This window comes from Ranitomeya variabilis, chromosome 3 (assembly GCF_051348905.1).
Source record: "Ranitomeya variabilis isolate aRanVar5 chromosome 3, aRanVar5.hap1, whole genome shotgun sequence".
Lineage (NCBI taxonomy): Eukaryota > Metazoa > Chordata > Amphibia > Anura > Dendrobatidae > Ranitomeya > Ranitomeya variabilis.
In genome coordinates, this window is record NC_135234.1 from 98,721,401 (window position 1) to 98,742,548 (window position 21,148).

Sequence of the window (21,148 nt, forward strand, 5' to 3'; positions counted from 1 at the left end):
TATACGATAAAAACTAAAATATAGAAAAAATAATTATTTTGGTATCGCTTTATTCTCAGGACTATAACTTTTTTATTTTTTTGCTGATGATGCTGTATGGCGGCTTGTTTTTTGCGGGACAAGATGACGGTTTCAGTGGTACCATGGATATTTATATCAGTCTTTTTGATCGCGTGTTATTCCACTTTTTGTTTGGCGGTATGGTAATAAAGCGTTGTTTTTTGCCTCGTTTTTTTTTTTTTTTTCTTACGGTGTTTACTGAAGGGGTTAACTAGTGGGGCAGTTTTATAGGTTGGGTCGTTACGGACGCGGCGATACTAAATATGTGTACTTTTATTGTTTTGTTTTTTTTATTTAGATAAAGAAATGTATTTATGGGAATAAGATATTTTTTTTTATTATTTATTTAGGAAATTTTTTTTTTTTTTTTTTTTTACACATGTGGAAAAATTTTTTTTTAACTTTTTTTACTTTGTCCCAGGGGGGGACATCACAGATCATTGATCTGACAGTGTGCACAGCACTCTGCCAGATCGACGATCTGCTGTGCAGGGCTGCAGGCTTACCAAGTGTCTGCTCTGAGCAGGCGCTCGGTAAGCCACCTCCTTCCCTGCAGGACCCGGATGCCGCGGCCATCTTGGATCCGGGACCTGCAGCCAGGAAGGAGGTAGGAGACCCTCGCAGCAACGCGATCACATCGCGTTGCTCCGGGGGTCTCAGGGAAGCCCGCAGGGAGCCCCCTCCCTGCGCGATGCTTCCCTATACCGCCGGTACACTGCGATCATGTTTAATGTGTTAATGTGCCGGGGGCGGTCCATGACCGCTCCTGGCACATAGTGCCGGATGTCAGCTGCGATATGCAGCTGACACCCGGCCGCGATCGGCCGCGCTCCCCCCGTGAGCGCGGCCGATCGCGTATGACGTCTGATGTCAGGAAGGGGTTAATGATACAGTGAGGCAAAAAAGTATTTAGTCAGTCAGCAATAGTGCAAGTTCCACCACTTAAAAAGATGAGAGGCGTCTGTAATTTACATCATAGTTAGACCTCAACTATGGGAGACAAACTGAGAAATAAAAATCCAGAAAATCACATTGTCTGTTTTTTATCATTTTATTTGCATATTATGGTGGAAAATAAGTATTTGGTCAGAAACAAACAATCAAGATTTCTGGCTCTCACATACCTGTAACTTCTTCTTTAAGAGTCTCCTCTTTCCTCCACTCATTACCTGTAGTAATGGCACCTGTTTAAACTTGTTATCAGTATAAAAAGACACCTGTGCACACCCTCAAACAGTCTGACTCCAAACTCCACTATGGTGAAGACCAAAGAGCTGTCAAAGGACACCAGAAACAAAATTGTAGCCCTGCACCAGGCTGGGAAGACTGAATCTGCAATAGCCAACCAGCTTGGAGTGAAGAAATCAACAGTGGGAGCAATAATTAGAAAATGGAAGACATTCAAGACCACTGATAATCTCCCTCGATCTGGGGCTCCATGCAAAATCCCACCCCGTGGGGTCAGAACGATCACAAGAACGGTGAGCAAAAATCCCAAAACCACGCGGGGGACCTAGTGAATGAACTGCAGAGAGCTGGGACCAATGTAACAAGGCCTACCATAAGTAACACACTACGCCACCATGGACTCAGATCCTGCAGTGCCAGACGTGTCCCACTGCTTAAGCCAGTACATGTCCGGGCCCGTCTGAAGTTTGCTAGAGAGCATTTGGATGATGCAGAGGAGTTTTGGGAGAATGTCCTATGGTCTGATGAAACCAAACTGGAACTGTTTGGTAGAAACACAACTTGTCGTGTTTGGAGGAAAAAGAATACTGAGTTGCATCCATCAAACACCATACCTACTGTAAAGCATGGTGGTGGAAACATCATGCTTTGGGGCTGTTTCTCTGCAAAGGGGCCAGGACGACTGATCCGGGTACATGAAAGAATGAATGGGGCCATGTATCGTGAGATTTTGAGTGCAAACCTCCTTCCATCAGCAAGGGCATTGAAGATGAAACGTGGCTGGGTCTTTCAACATGACAATGATCCAAAGCACACCGCCAGGGCAACGAATGAGTGGCTTCGTAAGAAGCATTTCAAGGTCTTGGAGTGGCCTAGCCAGTCTCCAGATCTCAACCCTAAAGAAAACCTTTGGAGGGAGTTGAAAGTCCGTGTTGCCAAGCGAAAAGCCGAAAACATCACTGCTCTAGAGGAGATCTGCATGGAGGAATGGGCCAACATACCAACAACAGTGTGTGGCAACCTTGTGAAGACTTACAGAAAACGTTTGACCTCTGTCATTGCCAACAAAGGATATATTACAAAGTATTGAGATGAAATTTTGTTTCTGACCAAATACTTATTTTCCACCATAATATGCAAATAAAATGATAAAAAAACAGACAATGTGATTTTCTGGATTTTTTTTTCTCAGTTTGTCTCCCATAGTTGAGGTCTACCTATGATGTAAATTACAGACGCCTCTCATCTTTTTAAGTGGTGGAACTTGCACTATTGCTGAATGACTAAATACATTTTTGCCCCACTGTATATGAGGAGTAATCGCTTCATGGAATGTCCAGCTACAAGTTATGTCAAAATCTGTCTTTCTCCAGAAGAAATGTAGTTTTGCTGTAATTTGGACCAATTCACTAGCAGCATTGCGCAAAAAAATGCTGACGATCTCTCTGCCCTTTCAGTCTTTTGATTGGTTGGTTTCAGACCCACATTGATCAGCAAGTAGAGGCATATCCCAACTTTCTGCCATAATTTAATAAAATAGAAAAAAGTATATGAATGTTAACCAATAATGCTGGTGGCTGGGCGTGGCTATGTAGTGAAGGAGTGAGGACGCATCGTGGGAGAGCTCCTAAATCCTTATAACATCCTGCACCTAAGACCTCTAAATACGGCGATATTTTCGCCACTGCTGGACCCCTCTAGTTCCAGGTGACTCTGTTGGACCCTGTGGGGAAACCACCGTGGCCGAGAAGCTCCGGAGATCAAGGAGCTCTGGACGAGTGCACAGCGAGGAGACGGCCATTTTCAGCAGCACGCGCTCTATTGAGAGGAAGCGCGGTGCTGTTCCCTGCTGAGGACGACACCTTACCCCGACCCTCGGGTGATTGCCGGCACTTGCGGTGAGTGCTGGGAGCCTGCGGTGCACCGGGAGCGGGACAGGCTCGAGCGGAGGCGGTGCCTGTGTGGAGCGGCTGCCAGCTTCTGAGCGCGCTCCCCAGCAGTTGGAGACGCGGCGCCATCTTCTCATCCCTGCAGCGCTGTGTGGGTGAGTGAGTGAACACATACCCTGGACACATTGGGGGGACGCGCAGAGTGTGCTCTGGAAGAATTGGGCCCTGCACTCCCCCACACCTTTAATAAGACACTCTGCCTATCAGCGCCATTACTTTGGAGGGCCCCCAGACCCCCCTTCTGGCTGCCACCACTGCAGGCACAGTGAGTCCTTCCTGGTGCACCTTAGTGGAGCCTCTGCAGTTCCCACACTTCTACCTATAACTTCTCGGTTCACTGCAGATACCATCCTCCTATAGCCCTGCTGTGTCTGCACGACCTGTAACTCTGACCTTATTAACCATGCAGTGCACAAAAGGATCCGGGGCAGCTGACAAATTAAGAGAGTTTGCCAGAGTTGATTCCTCTGATAACGTGCGGACCCTTAGGAATAACTCCTCTCAAATACAACATAAAAATCGTCTCTCTGATGGCGCTGAGGGAAATGATCAGGAGGAACTGACACTTAAACAAGCGTCTGACCAATTAATGCAAGCTATTTCTCTAACTAGAACATCCCTCACTGAAAAAATAGAGGATGTACATACTGAGGTGGGACGCCTCCGTCAGGATATGCAGGCTATGAAGGGACGCATTACAGAGGTGGAGATGGGGGTATCCCGTGCTGAAGATACCATTGCACCCATGGAGGCCAAGTTGACAAAAGTAGCTGGCTCTATCAAAGCCTGGAAACAAAAGGCTGATGACCTAGAGAACAGACTGTGCCGGAACAATATTCGAATTATTGGCCTACCAGAACGTTCAGAGGGTCAACAACCTGAGGTTTTTCTGGAGGGGTGGCTCAAATCCGCTCTGGGAGACGAATTTTCTTCAACATTTGCTGTGGAAAGAGCCCATCGAGTGCCCACAAAACCTCTTCCTCCCGGGGCCCCACCTAGACCTTTTCTGGCACGGATCCTTAATTGCAAGGACAGAGACACTATTCTGCGACTGGCACGGCAAAAAAGCCCCATTAAATTTAATAATGCTGTAATTTCTATCTTTCTGGATTTTTCCATGGAACTTCAAAAGCAAAGAGCCAGATTTATGGAGATCAAGAAGCAACTCAGGGATAGAAACATCATTTACTCGATGATCTACCCGGCCCGACTCCGAGTTGTGCACAAAGGTTCTTCTGTGTTCTTCACGGATCCAGCGGAAGTGGCTGAATGGCTGCGATCTCATGGGGCGTCTTGTGCAAAAGAATCCTGAATACATCTAATTCAGTAAAATTCTTATGATTTTCTAATACAGAGCTCTCTCTGGAGATGTCCAGATTACCAACAATACCGGACGCTGACTCCAGCGAGGGTATCCCCTTACTTTTTTGATAATGGGAGCACAGGACGTTGCTCCTATATTGTTTGGTTCCTGTTTTATCTTTTCTTTCCTATTGGTTTTATCTGTTATTTATGTAGTAACTGCCGCCGACAGCATTCTTGTTCTCTGTGTTCTATCCTTAACCTTTACCTGAGTGATAACGCATATCATATTTGGATAAGTAGGTATGGGATCTGAGATGGTGTGTTTGACGTGGAATGTACGAGGTATAAAATCTCCTCGAAAGAAAATTAAGGTTTTTTCACAGATTAAACGTTATCATCCCCATATAGTAGCCTTGACAGAGACGCACCTGACCAGAGATACAGCTCGATGTGTGCAGAAATCTTGGGTGCAATGGCATATCCACGCTTTCCATACTAGCTACTCGAGAGGAGTTTCGTTATTAATACACAGAGATGTTAGATGGGAGGCTAGAGAGGCCCGAAGGGATTCTGAGGGTCGGTTTGTTTTTGTGCATGCGCTAATTAATTCTAGTGAATACGTAATTCTATGTATCTACAGCCCTCCCCCGGCTAATCTCTCAATTCTCCGGATGGCAATGAGCTTTGCTCTAAATTACCCAGACGCGCAAGTTATCTGTATGGGAGACTTCAATTTGGTTATGGATAATAGCCTTGATAGATTGAGATTGGATGATGGGGGATCTGGGGAACTCCCCTCTTCAGCCCCGACCCAGCTGGCATCATTTATGGAGGGTAGTGGATGGTTGGATCTGTGGCGGATGCGCCACCCAGGAGTGAAGGGGTATACCTCCCACTCATCTACTAAACGGTCTTTATCCCGCATAGATTATATATTCAGTTCTGGTGGGTTGGCGACGTGGGTGGATAGTGTGGAACATGGCAATAGAGGGATATCAGACCATAGCCCGATTATACTTAAACTTAGATTTGGGCAACCGAGGAGCGGCGTGGTCTGGAAGCTGAATCCCTTTTGGCTGAAACTTATGGATCATAGTGACAGAACAGATGATCAGTTGAACTGCTTCATTTCATCTCACCCAGAGCCCCAGAATGTCAATTTATTCTGGGATACCCTCAAGGCATACTTAACCCTAATGTTCTGTTCGGGTCATAGTGACCCGAACAGACATTTGCGGCCCTGTACATTTTTTTCTGTAAGTCTATAAAACTTGAGACTCCTTGACTTTTCCTCATTTGGGGGGACCTACCTATGAGTATTTTTTATTTTTTTTTTTCGTTTACGTTTTGCTACACGCAAAAAGTTACACTTGCTGTGTTGGGGTCATAGTGACCCGACATCGTTTTTTACAGCTGTGAGGCCATATTTTCAGTGAAATAAAGGAGTTATAACCTCAGTTGGGTCTATTTATTGCATCTACTATTGTATATCAATTGATTTATTTCCTAAATTATTTCAATGGGGTCGTACACGCGCTCTACCGGGGGTATGCATTGAGATCTGCGCACCATAAAAATGGCTTTATATTGATTATTTTTGGTGCGCAGTCTATTCTAAAATGTAGAGTGCATCCGGAGAGATCACTAGGTGTGCACTACACGTGTATATTATGCGCAGAGCGGACTGCTCAGAACGCGCTGTCTAAGACTTTTTTTTTTGTAAAGCTGAGCTGTAAAGTCTTGCAAATAATTTTTTTTTGCTAAGTAAGTCTGTCTTCCTGGCTTATCTGCTTGTTTTCAGAAGGGTTCTTATCTTCTCTGCTCTTATCAGTACACATGTTTTGTTTTTGTTTTTTTACAAAATATGTGTAGTTTTCTATTTTCGTTTTGCTCATTGATCTTTTTTTTTCAGAATAAAAACAAAAAAAAAAGATTTCTAGTTCATTTTTTTTTTTTTTTTTACTACCAAACATGTTCACAAACAGTCTAGTAAGCAAAAAGTATAAAAAAAAATGGAGTTAGAGTGTCTAAAATCAAGGTTTAATAAGCCGGGTCATAGTGACCCGGAACACTACAAGTGTATAGTAAATGCGAACAAAACAGCAGGGTTAAGAGGATGTTTGTCCTCCACAATTTCATATATAAAAAGGGTGACCTCGAGAGAGGATGATGGAGTGGAACAGAGACTGAAAGATGCAGAAGCTGCGTACATATCTGACCAAACTAATGGTAATAGAATGGAGTGGTTGACCTCACAGAGATTGTATACTCAACATATGGACACTAAGTCCAAGCGTAAGCTGTTTTTTACACGCCAGTCATATTTTGAGTTGGGAAATCAAACCGGTAAATTTCTAGCCTATCTGGTGCATCAGCATAACACATCTAATACAATATTGCAGATTCGCGCGCCAAATGACTCATTCATGTCCACGACGGAAGAAATACTTCAATGTTTTTATGATTACTATGAGTCGTTATATAACTCCAAAAGTGGTCTTGGAGTTTCGCAATGTATGGATTATTTGTCAGATATCATATTTCCCACATTGAGTTTCACTCAGCGAGACTTTATGGATGCTAAGTTCACATTGGAGGAGGTAGAGCATGCAATAATGGACATGTCCTCTGGAAAAGCTCCTGGGCCAGATGGGTTTCCCGTTGAGTTATATAAGAGATACAAGGGTATACTAGCGCCGCTGCTATTGAAAGTATTCCAGGGTATATGGGAGGGAGGATGCATGCCCGAAACTTTCTATGAGGCAAATATTGTCATACTCAAAAAAGAGGGAAAGGACCCTCTGGAATGTGGCTCCTATCGACCCATATCATTGGTCAACGTAGATTATAAGATTTTCACTAAAATTCTAGCCATTAGACTGAATTCCATTATACTGGATCTTATTCACCCAGATCAAACTGGCTTTATGCCAGGTAAAAATACCTCTATTAACATCAGGCGAGTTCAATCAATAATTCAATATAGCTCTCTGGTGCCAGATAACAACTGGGCATTAGCATCCCTGGATGCGGCTAAAGCTTTCGATTCTCTGGAGTGGCCCTTTTTGTCAGCATGCTTACAGAGATATGGCTTCGGGGATAAGTTCCTGAGGTGGATCAATATATTATACATGAAACCTAAGGCACGTATAATTATAAATAATTCTATTTCTAAGCCTCTCTTGCTATTCAGGGGGACTCGTCAAGGGTGCCCCCTCTCGCCGGCTCTTTTTGCTCTTGCGATAGAGGCATTGGCAATACGTATGAGATCCTCTCCTGGTATTAAGGGCATAGATATAGCGGGTCGGGTGGACACCATCGGCTTATACGCTGACGATATGGTGATATTTATGGACAAGGCAGAGGAAACATTACCAAAAGTGATTACTATTATAGATGTCTTTAGTAAATACTCCGGCCTGTATATAAACTGGGACAAATCTGCTCTATTACCTCTCTTGCACCCCAATGCCAGATCTTGAAACCTTATCCTTGTTACCTGTCGTATCCAATTTCAAATACTTGGGTATTTGTATGTCCCGAAGCAGCAATTCTGATCTGCAGCTTAATATTTACCCATTGTTAGAATTAGTCAAATCCAAATTTGCGTCTTGGAGCAAACTCCCACTATCGGTTGCAGGCCGTATTAACCTAATAAAAATGATTTTACTCCCTAAGCTTAATTATCGCCTTCGACATAGCGCAGTACCAATACCTAAGTCCCTCTCTGCCAATTTAAATTCTCAAATTACTTCTTTTATATGGGGGAAATCTAGGCCCAAACTTAGATTGTCTGTTTTGCAGAGACCTAAACAGGGAGGTGGAGCGGCGTTGCCGGATTTTTTTCTATATTACCTGGCCGGACAGGTTAAAACATTAGGCACATGGATGCCTGGTGGTTGTCTCCCCAACTCTGAACACCATCTGCTTCACTCTGTTCGAGTGGAGTGCCCATTGAGTTTTTTAGAATCAGAAAGAACTAGCACACCTCACTCACTGCCCATGCTTCGACTGGCACGATTGGTTTGGAGACAAATAAAAAAAGTTGTCGGTTTTACGGATATTATAGCGGAAATCCCCTTATGGAAAAATAATTACTTTCCGGCGCTGCTGGATCACCCATCTACTGATTTTTGGGTGCTACATGGTGTTACCTTGGTAGGGGATTTATATGACCAGGGGACCTTTGTGTCCTTTGAACAGCTGCAAACTAAATACGATATACCAAGATCCCAATTTTTTTCGTTTTCTACAATTAAGATCAGCTTTCCAGGCATTTATGAGGGGGGTGGATGTGGGCCGTACAATTTCGTCTTTGCCACTGATAGGAATCCTCAAGTCCCAGGGACCCCAGGGCCTTATTTCTTCCTTATATACCTATATGCTATCAGTGGGGACTGGATCCGCTATAAGACTCATCAGGGGGAAATGGGAGAGACTTATTCCTGAGGTACAGGAAGAAGAATGGGAGGAAATTTTAGAGTCCCCCCTTGGAGTATCCCCGTCAATTAACAACAGAATGACTCAACTATATAATATACCAGTCATATTTAATCCCCACACGGCTTTTTAAAATGGGTCGACTTCACTCCTCGGAATGTCTGCGTTGTCATTCACCAGACGCAGATTTTATCCACATTATATGGAATTGCTCTATTATCCTTCAATATTGGAAAGAGGTGACATCATTACTTTCATCCATGGTGGTTCCTTCTGTTCCTCTTGAGCCACTAATTTGTTTATTTGGGCTGTGGGATGAAGAGACTTGGGGAAGGAAGGTAATAGCAATGCGATGGATGGGGAGTTCCTGCCCCTCTTTGAGGGCCTGGGTGGAGTTGGTAAATTCAGTCATTCCATATGAACGCACCCTATATCAAAATAGAGGATGTCCAGGTAAATTTGAAAAAATTTGGAGCGGATGGAACTCCTCTCACCTTACTTTATAAATTTAAATTCATAGTTAATTACTCTGGGGCAAGGTATTACATAATTTTTGTATTAGATGCTACACAGAGACAGATGCGAGTTAGTATTAAGCGGTAGAAAGGTAATTAATAGGATATAGTTGTAGTTGTGGTTCAATGACTGTAAATTCTTATGACTCCATGTTGTGTTTGTTCGGTTCGAATGGAGTAAATGATATGCTAAACATAGTTGTGATACTCAGTTATACATACAATGTACATGTTCTATACTGACTGTATTACCAATGAATGCAAATGTGTATGTTGTATACTTTTACTTTGTGGTTAATAAACGAATTTAAAAAAAAAAAATAATGCTGGTGGCAGTTCTTAAATCTACAGCTGCACCAGCAGGCTCATAATGCTGCCCCAACATCAAAATGTAAAGAGTTAAACATGAACACTAGAAATTAGGATTGCTATACGGACTTGTAAGTAGGTTAACATACTTGTCACAGAAACCATACGGTGCATACAACTTCTATAACATAGTATCAAAATCCAGCTTTAGAAAGAATTTTATGTCTAGAGCTAATGAAGGAATATATGCTTGAAAGATTAAAAACATTTTTTCATTGATAAATACATATAAAATGTACAATTATAATAAGCTGATAAACCTACAGGACACCTGTGAGTCACAGGGCAAAGTAAAAGTAAGCGTGGACTTGGTCAAGCTATCCGGCCTGGGATTGTTCAGGAAGCGCCGGTATGTGCTTTTATTTTTGACTGCAGGAAGGAAGTGGTGCCGGTCCATTTCCACCAGGCCGGGTTTTACCGGTGGCCTAAGGCCACAGATTCTAGTTTAAAAATCCCTGCAGTAAAGGGTTTGGGTGTGTCAGTATCAGAGTGGAGTTTGCAGCAAGCAAAGCAGACGGCTCTGCAAAATCTCAGATCTGTGTGAGAGTAACACAGAGCCCAGCAAAGTGAACTCCTGGCACCCGCAGTGTACACAGCGGTACAGTCGCCCAAGGCAACTAGTCAGAGGTGGACCGGTGTATTTAGGGACTGTAATCTGTAGGATATGGCTCCCGCTGTGATCCAGATGATATTGTTTACTATGTAGAGCTGTGAGTTGGACATTTATGCTGTGTTTTTGTGAGTTGGACATTTAATGCTGTGAAGTAAACGCATTAAAGAGACTTTTAGTTTGAACTGTACTGGGTCACTCCTCATCACTGGATAAGTGTGCTACCGCTGCACTACAATATATACTGTATATTTATAAATATATAAGTTTTTCTTTCATTATTCCAACATATATTATGGATAGGATAATAATAGGATTTGCTATAAATATCTATTACTAGGAGCACTTCTTTGGCTTTAGTCTTGCCTATCATTACTCTCAACCTGATGCTGTGTACTATATTGCACAGAGGTCTCATTCATGTAACAGATATACAGATTCTATATAGTGCTGGGTTCAAAGTGCTGCTGTGCAGGAAATAAGCTAATGTTGCATCACTACCATCAATACTAGTCAACCAAATACTCCTTTAATTTACTACTTTACCTATCAAACCATGTTGGTAAAATAACAATAAAGGTTTGCCTTAATGAAATACAGATATGTCCAGGACATATACACTCACTGGCCACTTTATTAGGTACACCTGTCCAACTTCTTGTTAACACTTAATTTCTAATCAGCCAATCACATGGCGGCAACTCAGTGCATTTAGGCATGTAGACATGGTCAAGACAATCTCCTGCAGTTCAAACCGAGCATCAGTATGGGGAAGAAAGGTGATTTGAGTGCCTTTGAACGTGGCATGGTTGTTGGTGCCAGAAGGGCTGGTCTGAGTATTTCAGAAACTGCTGATCTACTGGGATTTTCACGCACAACCATCTCTAGGGTTTACAGAGAATGGTCCGAAAAAGAAAAAAAATCCAGTGAGCGGCAGTTCTGTGGGCGGAAATGCCTTGTTGATGCCAGAGGTCAGAGGAGAATGGGCAGACTGGTTCGAGCTGATAGAAAGGCAACAGTGACTCAAATCGCCACCCGTTACAACCAAGGTAGGCCTAAGAGCATCTCTGAACGCACAGTGCGTCGAACTTTGAGGCAGATGGGCTACAGCAGCAGAAGACCACACCGGGTACCACTCCTTTCAGCTAAGAACAGGAAACTGAGGCTACAATTTGCACAAGCTCATCGAAATTGGACAGTAGAAGATTGGAAAAACGTTGCTTGGTCTGATGAGTCTCGATTTCTGCTGCGACATTCGGATGGTAGGGTCAGAATTTGGCGTAAACAACATGAAATCTTTGGGATGTGGTGGAACGGGAGATTCGCATCAGGGATGTGCAGCCAACAAATCTGCGGCAACTGTGTGATGCCATCATGTCAATATGGACCAAAATCTCTGAGGAATGCTTCCAGCACCTTGTTGAATCTATGCCACGAAGAATTGAGGCAGTTCTGAAGGCAAAAGGGGTCCAACCCGTTACTAGCATGGTGTACCTAATAAAGTGGCCAGTGAGTGTACACTGCACATCTATACAGCTGAATGTAAAGTACTGTATGGATCCCTGCCATTGTGAATATTTTACAGTCTCAGATCACTGATTTTTCTAAGACCCTTGTTTTCTAGCACAGAGGAAATCAATATATTAGAAGCCGTCACATTCATCTTCACCTTGTGTGAATGATTGGATCTGCTGAGCTCTTTCAGGACCATGGAGAGCTCCTCATTGTTTGCCATTTAAGCAGCAGCAATAAGTGCCAACACAATTGTCATATGGTTAATAACCAAAGGATGTTTTGTATATCATCTTCATTGGCATCAGCATTACTGTTTCCAATGTATAGAACTCAGAGATTGACATGCTGCATCCATGCATCACACAAAATTCCAGCTTAACAGCATTTTGACCACAAGTGATGGATAGTGGTAAAAGGAAGTCTGTAATGAATTAAAAGTGTTGGGCGGACGCTTGTACTCACCTCAGCTCAATCTTCAATTTACATATTACCCAAGCCCATGAAATACATTACAGAATTAAAAATAACTATACTAATCCCAACTTATTAGGCATAATATAATATACTACAATGCTACATTATATATAGTATATTATTCTATGAAGTTTTGACTGTTATGGGCCATCGATCATGCAGATTTCTTATGTTTTATTTATCTGCGTTCACAATTGATTACCAGGTAACATCTGTCATTATATACTGGAGGACGGATGTAATATGTCATGGCTCCTTCACTATAAGTCCGTTGTACCCAGTTTGCTCTTGGCATAATGGGAGATGGCATTTTGCTCTGTTGATAGCAGGCTATTATGCTTTGCCATTTTTTATTCTTTATATAGCTGGCCATATCTCATACTATTGATATGAGATAATTATAACGATAATAAGTTGTAACAGTCAGCTGAGCCTACTGAGATAAAGGTAAAAATAAAACTGGTAATAGTAGATGTGAAGTGAAATAATTTTGAATATAATATTATTACTATTTAATGGCTTGGTCTCGAGCCATGGCAACTTGATGGATGAAAGTTCTGTAGAAAGATCGATCTTGTGTCAGCCTAGATAGGTCGATCAGGGGCTTCTACACTCTCATCTTGAAAGTATCAAGTCATTGGGTTGCTGGTCTACATCTTTGCCTTATTCCTTCGTCCGACCATGATGTCCTTCTCCAGTGATTGCTCTATGAAGTGTCCAAAGTAGGCAAGTCGTAGCTTAATAATCCTTGCTTCGAATGACATGTCTGGCTTGATTTGTTCCAAAATTAATTTGTTTGTTCTTCTTTCTATCCATAGTATTGATAACATCCTTCTCCAGAACCACATTTATAAGGGGTTGACTCTTCTTCTGTTTGGTTATCGTCAATATCTTTGCCTTCTTTGTGTTAAGTTGCAGTCCCATGTTGGAGCTTTCCATTTTGATACTCCATTATGAGTCCTACATTCCATCTACCCTTGTTGCTATCAATGTTCTTTCAGCTGTGTATTTAAGATTGTTGATGATTCGCTCAGCAATTTTGGTTCCATCTTCTTTTTTTTTTTTTTACAAGTCCTGCCTTCCTCAAAATAGCTTCTGCATATAAATTGAAGCAAAATAGTGACAGGATGCAGCCTTGTCTGATGCCTTGGTCTACTTTGAACCATGCCATGTCACCATGTTCCGTTTGGACTGTTGTTCCTTGGTTTATATATAGATTCCTAACGAGGCTGATCAGAAGTTTCAACACACCAATATCCTTCATAGTATTCCAAAGTTTCTAGTGATCAACACAGTTGAAGGCTTTGCTGTAGTCGATGAAGCAAAAATATATCTCCTTGCTGTATTTATTGGCCTTTACCATTATCCATCTACAGTAAACGATTACGTCACTTGGTCCTCTGCCTTTTCTGCACCCTGCTTGTTCTTCTGGCAGCTCTTTGTCAAAGTAAGGCTGAAACCATCTTTGTATGAGCTTCAGTAGTATTTTGCTGGCATGAGGTATAAGCGCAAGAGTTTCCACAGTGGGTAGTATCTCCCTTCTTTGGAATGGGAATAAACACTATTCCAGTCCTTTGGCCATTTACCAGTTGTCATTATCTGCTTACACAGGCATATGATGATATCACCTGCTGCTTCAGGAGACTTTATTAGCTCTTTTGGAATATTGTCACATAGTTTTTTAGGATGTTCAGCTTGCCACCATTTTCAGAATCAGTTTCTTCCCATTTTAATGAGTCGCCCTTGTAGAGGTGCTCAGTGTACTCTTTTCTTCTTTTCTTGATCTGTTCTGGCTCAGTTAGTTTTGAATATAGAGTTCTCAAATAATGGTTTACTCTTTTTTTGTGACTCTCAAGCTTCCCCACTTGTAGCTCACTAGCTGTTGCTGGTGCAGATAATGTTGTGAAAATAAAGCCAAAACTAGATCACTGCTCACAGTTAACAATAGGGTAACCATACTCATACACCTTAAATAGTTGTCAGATGAATGGAAAGAAAGGAGCCAGCTGTCACGAGATTTATCTGGCATCAGTTTAGATAATGGAAGAACAAAAAAGGATTGGGTGCTTAAAGAGGACCTGTCATTTGCTCAAAAAATTGAGTTAAATGCCTTGTAAAAGTCACTGAGCTCCCCTGATTGTGATGTTCTTTCTCGATTTGCAGAGGGTCACTCCATTGCGGAGATTTTCATATTTATTTCATCTGCATTGCAGTATGTGAAATTTCTCTTTGCAGACCAACTGGGTGCTAATTCAGTCTTCTCTCCCTCCCAGGTGCTGTTAATCACAGCTTAGCAGTATCTGGGACTGACAGACTGGTAAATCAGCTGCCAAGCAGTGTCTGGGAGAGGTGAAAGTGCACTTGCCCAGAGGAAAATGTGAATAAACTCTCAGTTGGACTGCAAGAAGAGATTTCCTATGCTGGGTTTCAGAAGAAACATATGTGAATATTTTTGCAATGAAGCGACGCAGCACAAAACGGAAAAGAGCAGAAGGATCAAGAGAGCTCCGGGATTTTTTCAAGTGACAAGGTATTTACTGTAACTCACTTTTTGAGCAGGCTCTCTTTAAATTCAAGCGGCCTGATCTGTATCTTCCATAACATCACGCATCTCACGCCCCAACACAGATTAGTTTGTTGGCCAACCCCGCCAAGATTGGCAGCTTCAGCCAACTTTAATCTAATTACTTTGGGGAACTTATTACTTTAGTAAGTGTTCTTATTTTTTTTCATGAAAGTGCCTCATAAGCAAAAAAAAGTTAAAGAATTAGAATCTAATACTTACACATTTACATTTCCTTAGATCTCAATTTTAATACTTGTATAATTATAGCTCTATACAGATGAATGTAAATTAATATAAATAAACATCTCATTTACTAAAATGTTTCCTCAGGGCCCAATTCTAGAAATCGCATTGATTCCTTGTATAAATCAAGTTTAGCTTTACATGGGGACTGCTTTGTTTTGTAAATGGTGACGTCTATACAAACCCTTCACTTCCTATTAAGAGTTTTGCCATATTTACAGAGATAATATATTTGAAATACTTACACCAAGAGCTGGCCGCTTACAGGGACTGGAGTCTTGGCGAGTGTGAGCTCCATGGATTCTGTGCCTCTGTACAAGCTCGTCAGCAGAGGGGTCGGTCCAATAATGGTCAGCGGTTTTTAGCTTTGTGTATTCTAATGCACAAGGACCCACTGTAAATCAAGGGAAGCAGAAAATTGTATCTGTTGCAGTGGTTCAGGGAAATTACATTAGTATAACTTCATTTCTATGTTCAAGCTTTAGGCAGGTGCTACAGCAGGTAGTGGACATGCCACAGTAATGTAAAATTATCATTTATACGTTGTAAACAGATGCTTTGTGCTTTATGACATCTAAGTAACCTTCAGATAATGCAGTCTGTAAAGTAGGCCTGCCAAAGGACAAAGGAGCGCTGGTCAACCCCGGCCCCGAAGTGCAGCGGTGCTGGAGGGAAAGTGGACACATCTAGCACCGGTTTGCGCCCCATGGAGGAGCTGATGATTAAATGTGATATTATTTTAGATGAGATGGTTGTGGGAGGTGAGGGTTGTGTATCTATCTACGTTTCTATAAGGGCACATTATGGGGCAATGGGAGACATTATGGGGCAATTGGGGGTGATTGTGAAAGGGGGACAGTGGAGTGGAGGGGACTTTATGCAGAGAGGCAGTCAGGAAGATATAGAAAGGGGCTGTTTGGAGGGATATTTTGGAAAGGTGCAGATTGTGGGCGTAGATTATGGAGAGGGGGAGATATTATATAGAGGGGTAGTGTGTGGGGGATATTTTGTGTAGGAAGCACAGAGAGGGGCAATTATTTATTCAGGGGTGTAGCATGGGAGATACTTTTATTTTTAAGGGTACCATGTTGGGAAGTGCTGCTGCAGATGGAGAAGTGGGCAGTCTGGAGAGACAAGCTCTGGGCATGAAATGTCAGCATGGCATCTGTGTTACATGTAGACAAAAGGGATGAGAATGACTTCAATCAAAGAAGATGCCACCTATAAGTTAACTTAATGTTAATGTTTATTTGTAATACTGACTAGTGTCTCATCGGTACTGTGGTTCGTGTATGGTCTGCAGTCTGATAATGTAACAAAAACTCCCAGCATCTTCTTACCATTGTTAAGGACGTACTGAGAATTGTAGGTTCATGCAATAACATTCTATATGGGGCTGACCAGACATTACAATTGATCACTGTATTAAGCTTTGTGCTGTATACATGTACTGATGGTGGTTTTGGCACTATATTCATGTACTGATGGTGGTTCTGGTGCAGCAGTCTTGTACTGACAGTGTCTCTGGCACTGTATTCTTGTACTGACGGTGATTCTGGTGCTGCATTCATGTACTGATAGTGAGTCTGGTGTCGCACCCGTGATGACGGTGGTTCTAATTTTACACGCATATAGCAACTTATAGCGTGCTTCAAGACTGTGTTAAATATTAAAAATCCTCAAAATTTAGAGATTTGAGATTATGATAATTTGGTGAGTTTCTGCTCCAAAAACTCAGTTTAAGTTAGTGTGTGTTGACATTGATTTTTTGAAGTAGAAACTCCCTAAATCCTCCTCAAACTCCATTCCGGTGATGTATTAATGTACTGATGGTGGTTCAGGTGCTGTACTCATGTAAATACCCCTTTAAAACATTTTGCAGCCATTGAGATTGGTTCAGCATGGAAATGTGGTCCTTGGACCAAAAATGTTGTGCAACCCTGCTGTAGAGTAACATAAAAGAGGACTTGTCACGAGGTTGAAAGTAGCCAGTGCTTGCTCTTATTTTATTTCTTCCTCTCCCTCAAAATATTTCTCATCTCCCGATCCATTGCTGCTCTTCCAACTCTATTCTGTGTCCCCCGCCAGTCTCCTGGCTTCAAAATCTGATGGGGGAGTCATGTGCCACTGAGCTAATCAGCGGACGCTGATTGGCTGCAGCCTTCGCATTCCGTCTGAACAGTTTCTTCTTGTTAAAACAGTATTTGAAGGCTGCAGTTTACTATCAATTGCTGATTGGCGTTAGTAGTCATGTGACACCCCCACATCCACCTGCTAGTGCAAGATGTTGTTGCTGATGGCTGGAGAACAGCGGGGGCACAGTATGGCATGTAAGGGAGAGGCGACATTGAGTATAAGGGGATTTTTTTCTTACACCATCCTGGTCCTATTAAACTTAACTTTTATAGTAGTGTAGAAGCCCTTTAACATTTTCTAATCAAAGACAACACAATAAACTACTGTACCTCCAAACCATGGAGATTCATTATTTCTATTTTATTCTTCTTTACATCTTTTAAGTTAAGCATCAGAATCATTGCTATTTTTCCATTTCAATTTTATTTCCTCACCTAGAAGGACAGCCAGGATAGAACCACAAACTGGATCAGACATTAGAGATTCTTTTTCGTAATATTTACTGCGAAAAGAAGAATGATAGATAATTATATTATTACTAATGGTTGTTACGACTGTATGTGGCTGACCAATCAGCTGTCATGTATTAGAAAGAAAAGAAAAGTGTCACTCTCATCTCTGTGCAGGTGTAGATTATTGGATATGGCAAAAAAATCTGACCTAGGGAAATAAGGGAGTGCCGTCGTCGAGCAGTGGCGCCATTCTCACATGTTAGGGTGCCAACCTCCGATGGTTGGTAGTCACAGAGTAGGCTAAGAGTAGGAATACATTTAGGATTTTTCTGGCTGTGTCAGATTTTGTACTATATACAATAATATACACGAGTATGGGTTTTTTGGTGTGTTTTAGAGAATTTAAATAAAGTATTTTTTAAGGGTTTATATGTTCACCCTATAAATGAACTGGGAAATTGATTCTCCAGGTCAGTATGATAAAAGTAAAACCAAACTTGCATGCATTTATTTTTATTTAATTGGAACAAAAAAATCAGAGTATGACACCATATTTCAAGATCCAAGTATATTGCAGTATGTATAGTGTAAATCACAGTTTCCTATAAGGTCAGCCTCCGGATGGGCTTCACAGGGGAACAAAGATGTCAGTTGTCAGGTTCTTCAGCAGGTCCCCAGCTGCAATGTTAGCAGAAGAGTTCCATTCATTCTCAGTTCGGAGTTGGAGCGCACATGCATCAGTGACTGCTCCATTTGAATGCTATTGTCAGAGATCGACAGCAGTATCTAAATGGTTAACAGCAGAGTTTGGAGTTAAGCTCTGGTCGCTGCTGCTAGAGGCAGATACTGGCTATAGAACCTAACTGGCATCTACGATGTGGGAAGATAGCTCAACTATGGCCACTGCTGTTAGAGGCAGTGCCAGCTTCGTAACACTGCCGGCATTTGCCAAATGTGGAGTAATCTCCATTCCTGAGCCAGCTCCACAAACCATAGCCCACTACATGACGAATATACCCATCACGGGATGTTAAGGGATTAAAAATAGCCATAGCATTATGCACAATGGTAATACATTTCTAAACTTGTCACTGTCTGAAAGTAGTGTGCCCTACCTGAGAAGTCAGAAGGACGTTCATAGTCTCATCAGGAAACATGCAATGGCTCACAAGCCAGCATACGTCATTAGTCATTACAAGCCAGATCCAGCAGTATCCAACACATGCGCAGCACATGAAATAAGCTGTGCATGCTCCAGATTACGCAGGAACTGCATTGCAATTACTGTAGAGCATCAATAAAACTGAAAAAGCAGTGGGACCACATAACTCCTCGGCGACCATGATCACCTAAAGGACTCTTCATAGGTAACATATGCTACGTTTTCCTTTTATTTCCCCTTATGCTGAAGGGATATTTCTTTAGGAACCTATTGCGATCCTATATACCGTAATACCATGATTTTGCAGAAGGAAAGGTACACATGAGAACAGATTACCCTTTAAATAAAAGCTATAGTAATTCCATAATTTTCTAAAACTGACTAAAATAAAATAAAAAAATACATTATATATACATATATAAAATTTCTATTTAAATACTCATATATGAATCGGGGGCGGACATATCACAGATCCAGCCGGAGCCCCCTGAAGAAGTGTGGACGAAACGCGCGTCGGGGTTGAGGGACGTGGCACGGACCTTGCATCCTAACGGGTAGGCTACTTCCTTAGGGCTTCTCACCCATGTTTATTCTTACCACAGACAATGTTGCTATACACACCCAGACAATTTTTGGCATTCCAACCTGATTTTATAGTTTTAAACCCAGTTAAAATATATTATCTTCTATTACAACCAAATCTATAAAAAAAAATAATAATTTATTGAAAAACATTCTCTTTTCAAAAGAGGATTAACATATAAATCCAGAAGTGAATAATTGTGAATAATTCCTGCTAAGCTACTTACGTGGATCTGACTGAACTGGTATTAGAGGAGAAGGAGCTGAAAATGAAAAACGGTTTTGGCGCTTGTTTCTTTTCATCGGAATCAATATTTAATTACAAAAGTAACTTCGTATGTTAAATAAATGAATACAGTGTATACCAAAATGCAACAGGAGTATTTTTTTTTACTGTGCAGAAAGAAGCAGCTTCGCTATAAAGCCATATTCCTATGCAGTGGAACAAGTGGTTTACAATGGAGAAGACTCCGACTGTTATTTTATAACATTCTAATATGTTTTTCAAATGTTCCAAGTCGTATGCGATTTTGTTCTCGCACCCATTGACTTCTATTGCGGGATGCGATCCAATTTCCGATTACATTTGCAGCATGCTGTGATTTTTTTCCAGTCCGATCGTGATCTGATCTGAGCTGGAAAAAAAATCACAGAAGAACACACAACGATAGAATAACCCTGTTGATAAAGCTACACCGCGAAACGCGCGTCCGGGGCCGCTGGGTGAAGTGTGGGTCGCTCCCTCTATACTTGTCATGGGTAAGTCTGCATATTAATGATGCGTTATTGGCGGCGTTGTGGCATTACCTTCTGGTTTATAGGGACCATTTGATATTGATTTTGAGCACTGAGGTCCATGTGCCGCCACATTTATGGTTATTGCTGTCTCCCTTGGGGATGTATTTTAGCGACTCACCTAACCTGGCTTACCGTGCTATTTCCTTTGATACCTCTAATATATAATGCGTACTGCATATATATTCATTACTACTATGGATTTGTTTGTTATTTAAGTTTGTGTAATAAAAGTTATTATTGTTTTAAATATGATTTTGTGGACATTTATACTCCTTTCTTATACGATAGAATAACATTGGTCTGAATGCAATCCGATTTTTAATCGAATCTGTGACAGTTTTTTGCTACCCCATCTGAAAGCAGCATGATGTAGGGGCAGAGACTCTGATTCCAGTGATGTTTCATTTACTTTACTGGGTACTGCAGTTTTGCTTAACAACTGTTTTATCTGCAGCAGATCTACCAGTTCTCTGAAACCTGAGCTCTGTGCAATCCGGCCCACACCTCTGATTGGCAGCTTTATGTGTACACTGTGCATAAACAGAAAGCAGATAATCAGCGGTGTGGGCAGGGGTATATAAAGCTCATGCAGGACTACCTGGCAGTGATAATCTCCTGCTGATAAAACAGTGAATTTATAAAGACTACACTAAGCAGCTCAGTAAGTGATACATCGCTGGAATCAGGGTCTCTGTCTCTACATTATACTGTTCTCAGATTAGGAAGCAAAAACCTGCTTACAGATGAGCAATTTCCTTTTGATATTCCAATATTTTGTAACCTG

General features: G+C 41.7%; 1 protein-coding gene across 3 annotated transcripts in view; it reads right to left on the minus strand.

The window, feature by feature from the left end:
- Positions 1–21,148, minus strand: part of SGSM2 (small G protein signaling modulator 2) — a 464,397-nt gene that overhangs the window by 104,803 nt on the left and 338,446 nt on the right. For all 3 annotated transcript variants that reach the window (XM_077294414.1, XM_077294412.1, XM_077294413.1), the window contains 2 exons: positions 17,805–17,872; positions 15,480–15,628 (listed from right to left, as the gene is read on the minus strand). In XM_077294414.1, the coding sequence (XP_077150529.1) occupies positions 15,480–15,628; positions 17,805–17,872 (217 nt within the window). The remainder of the gene's footprint in view (positions 1–15,479; positions 15,629–17,804; positions 17,873–21,148) is intronic.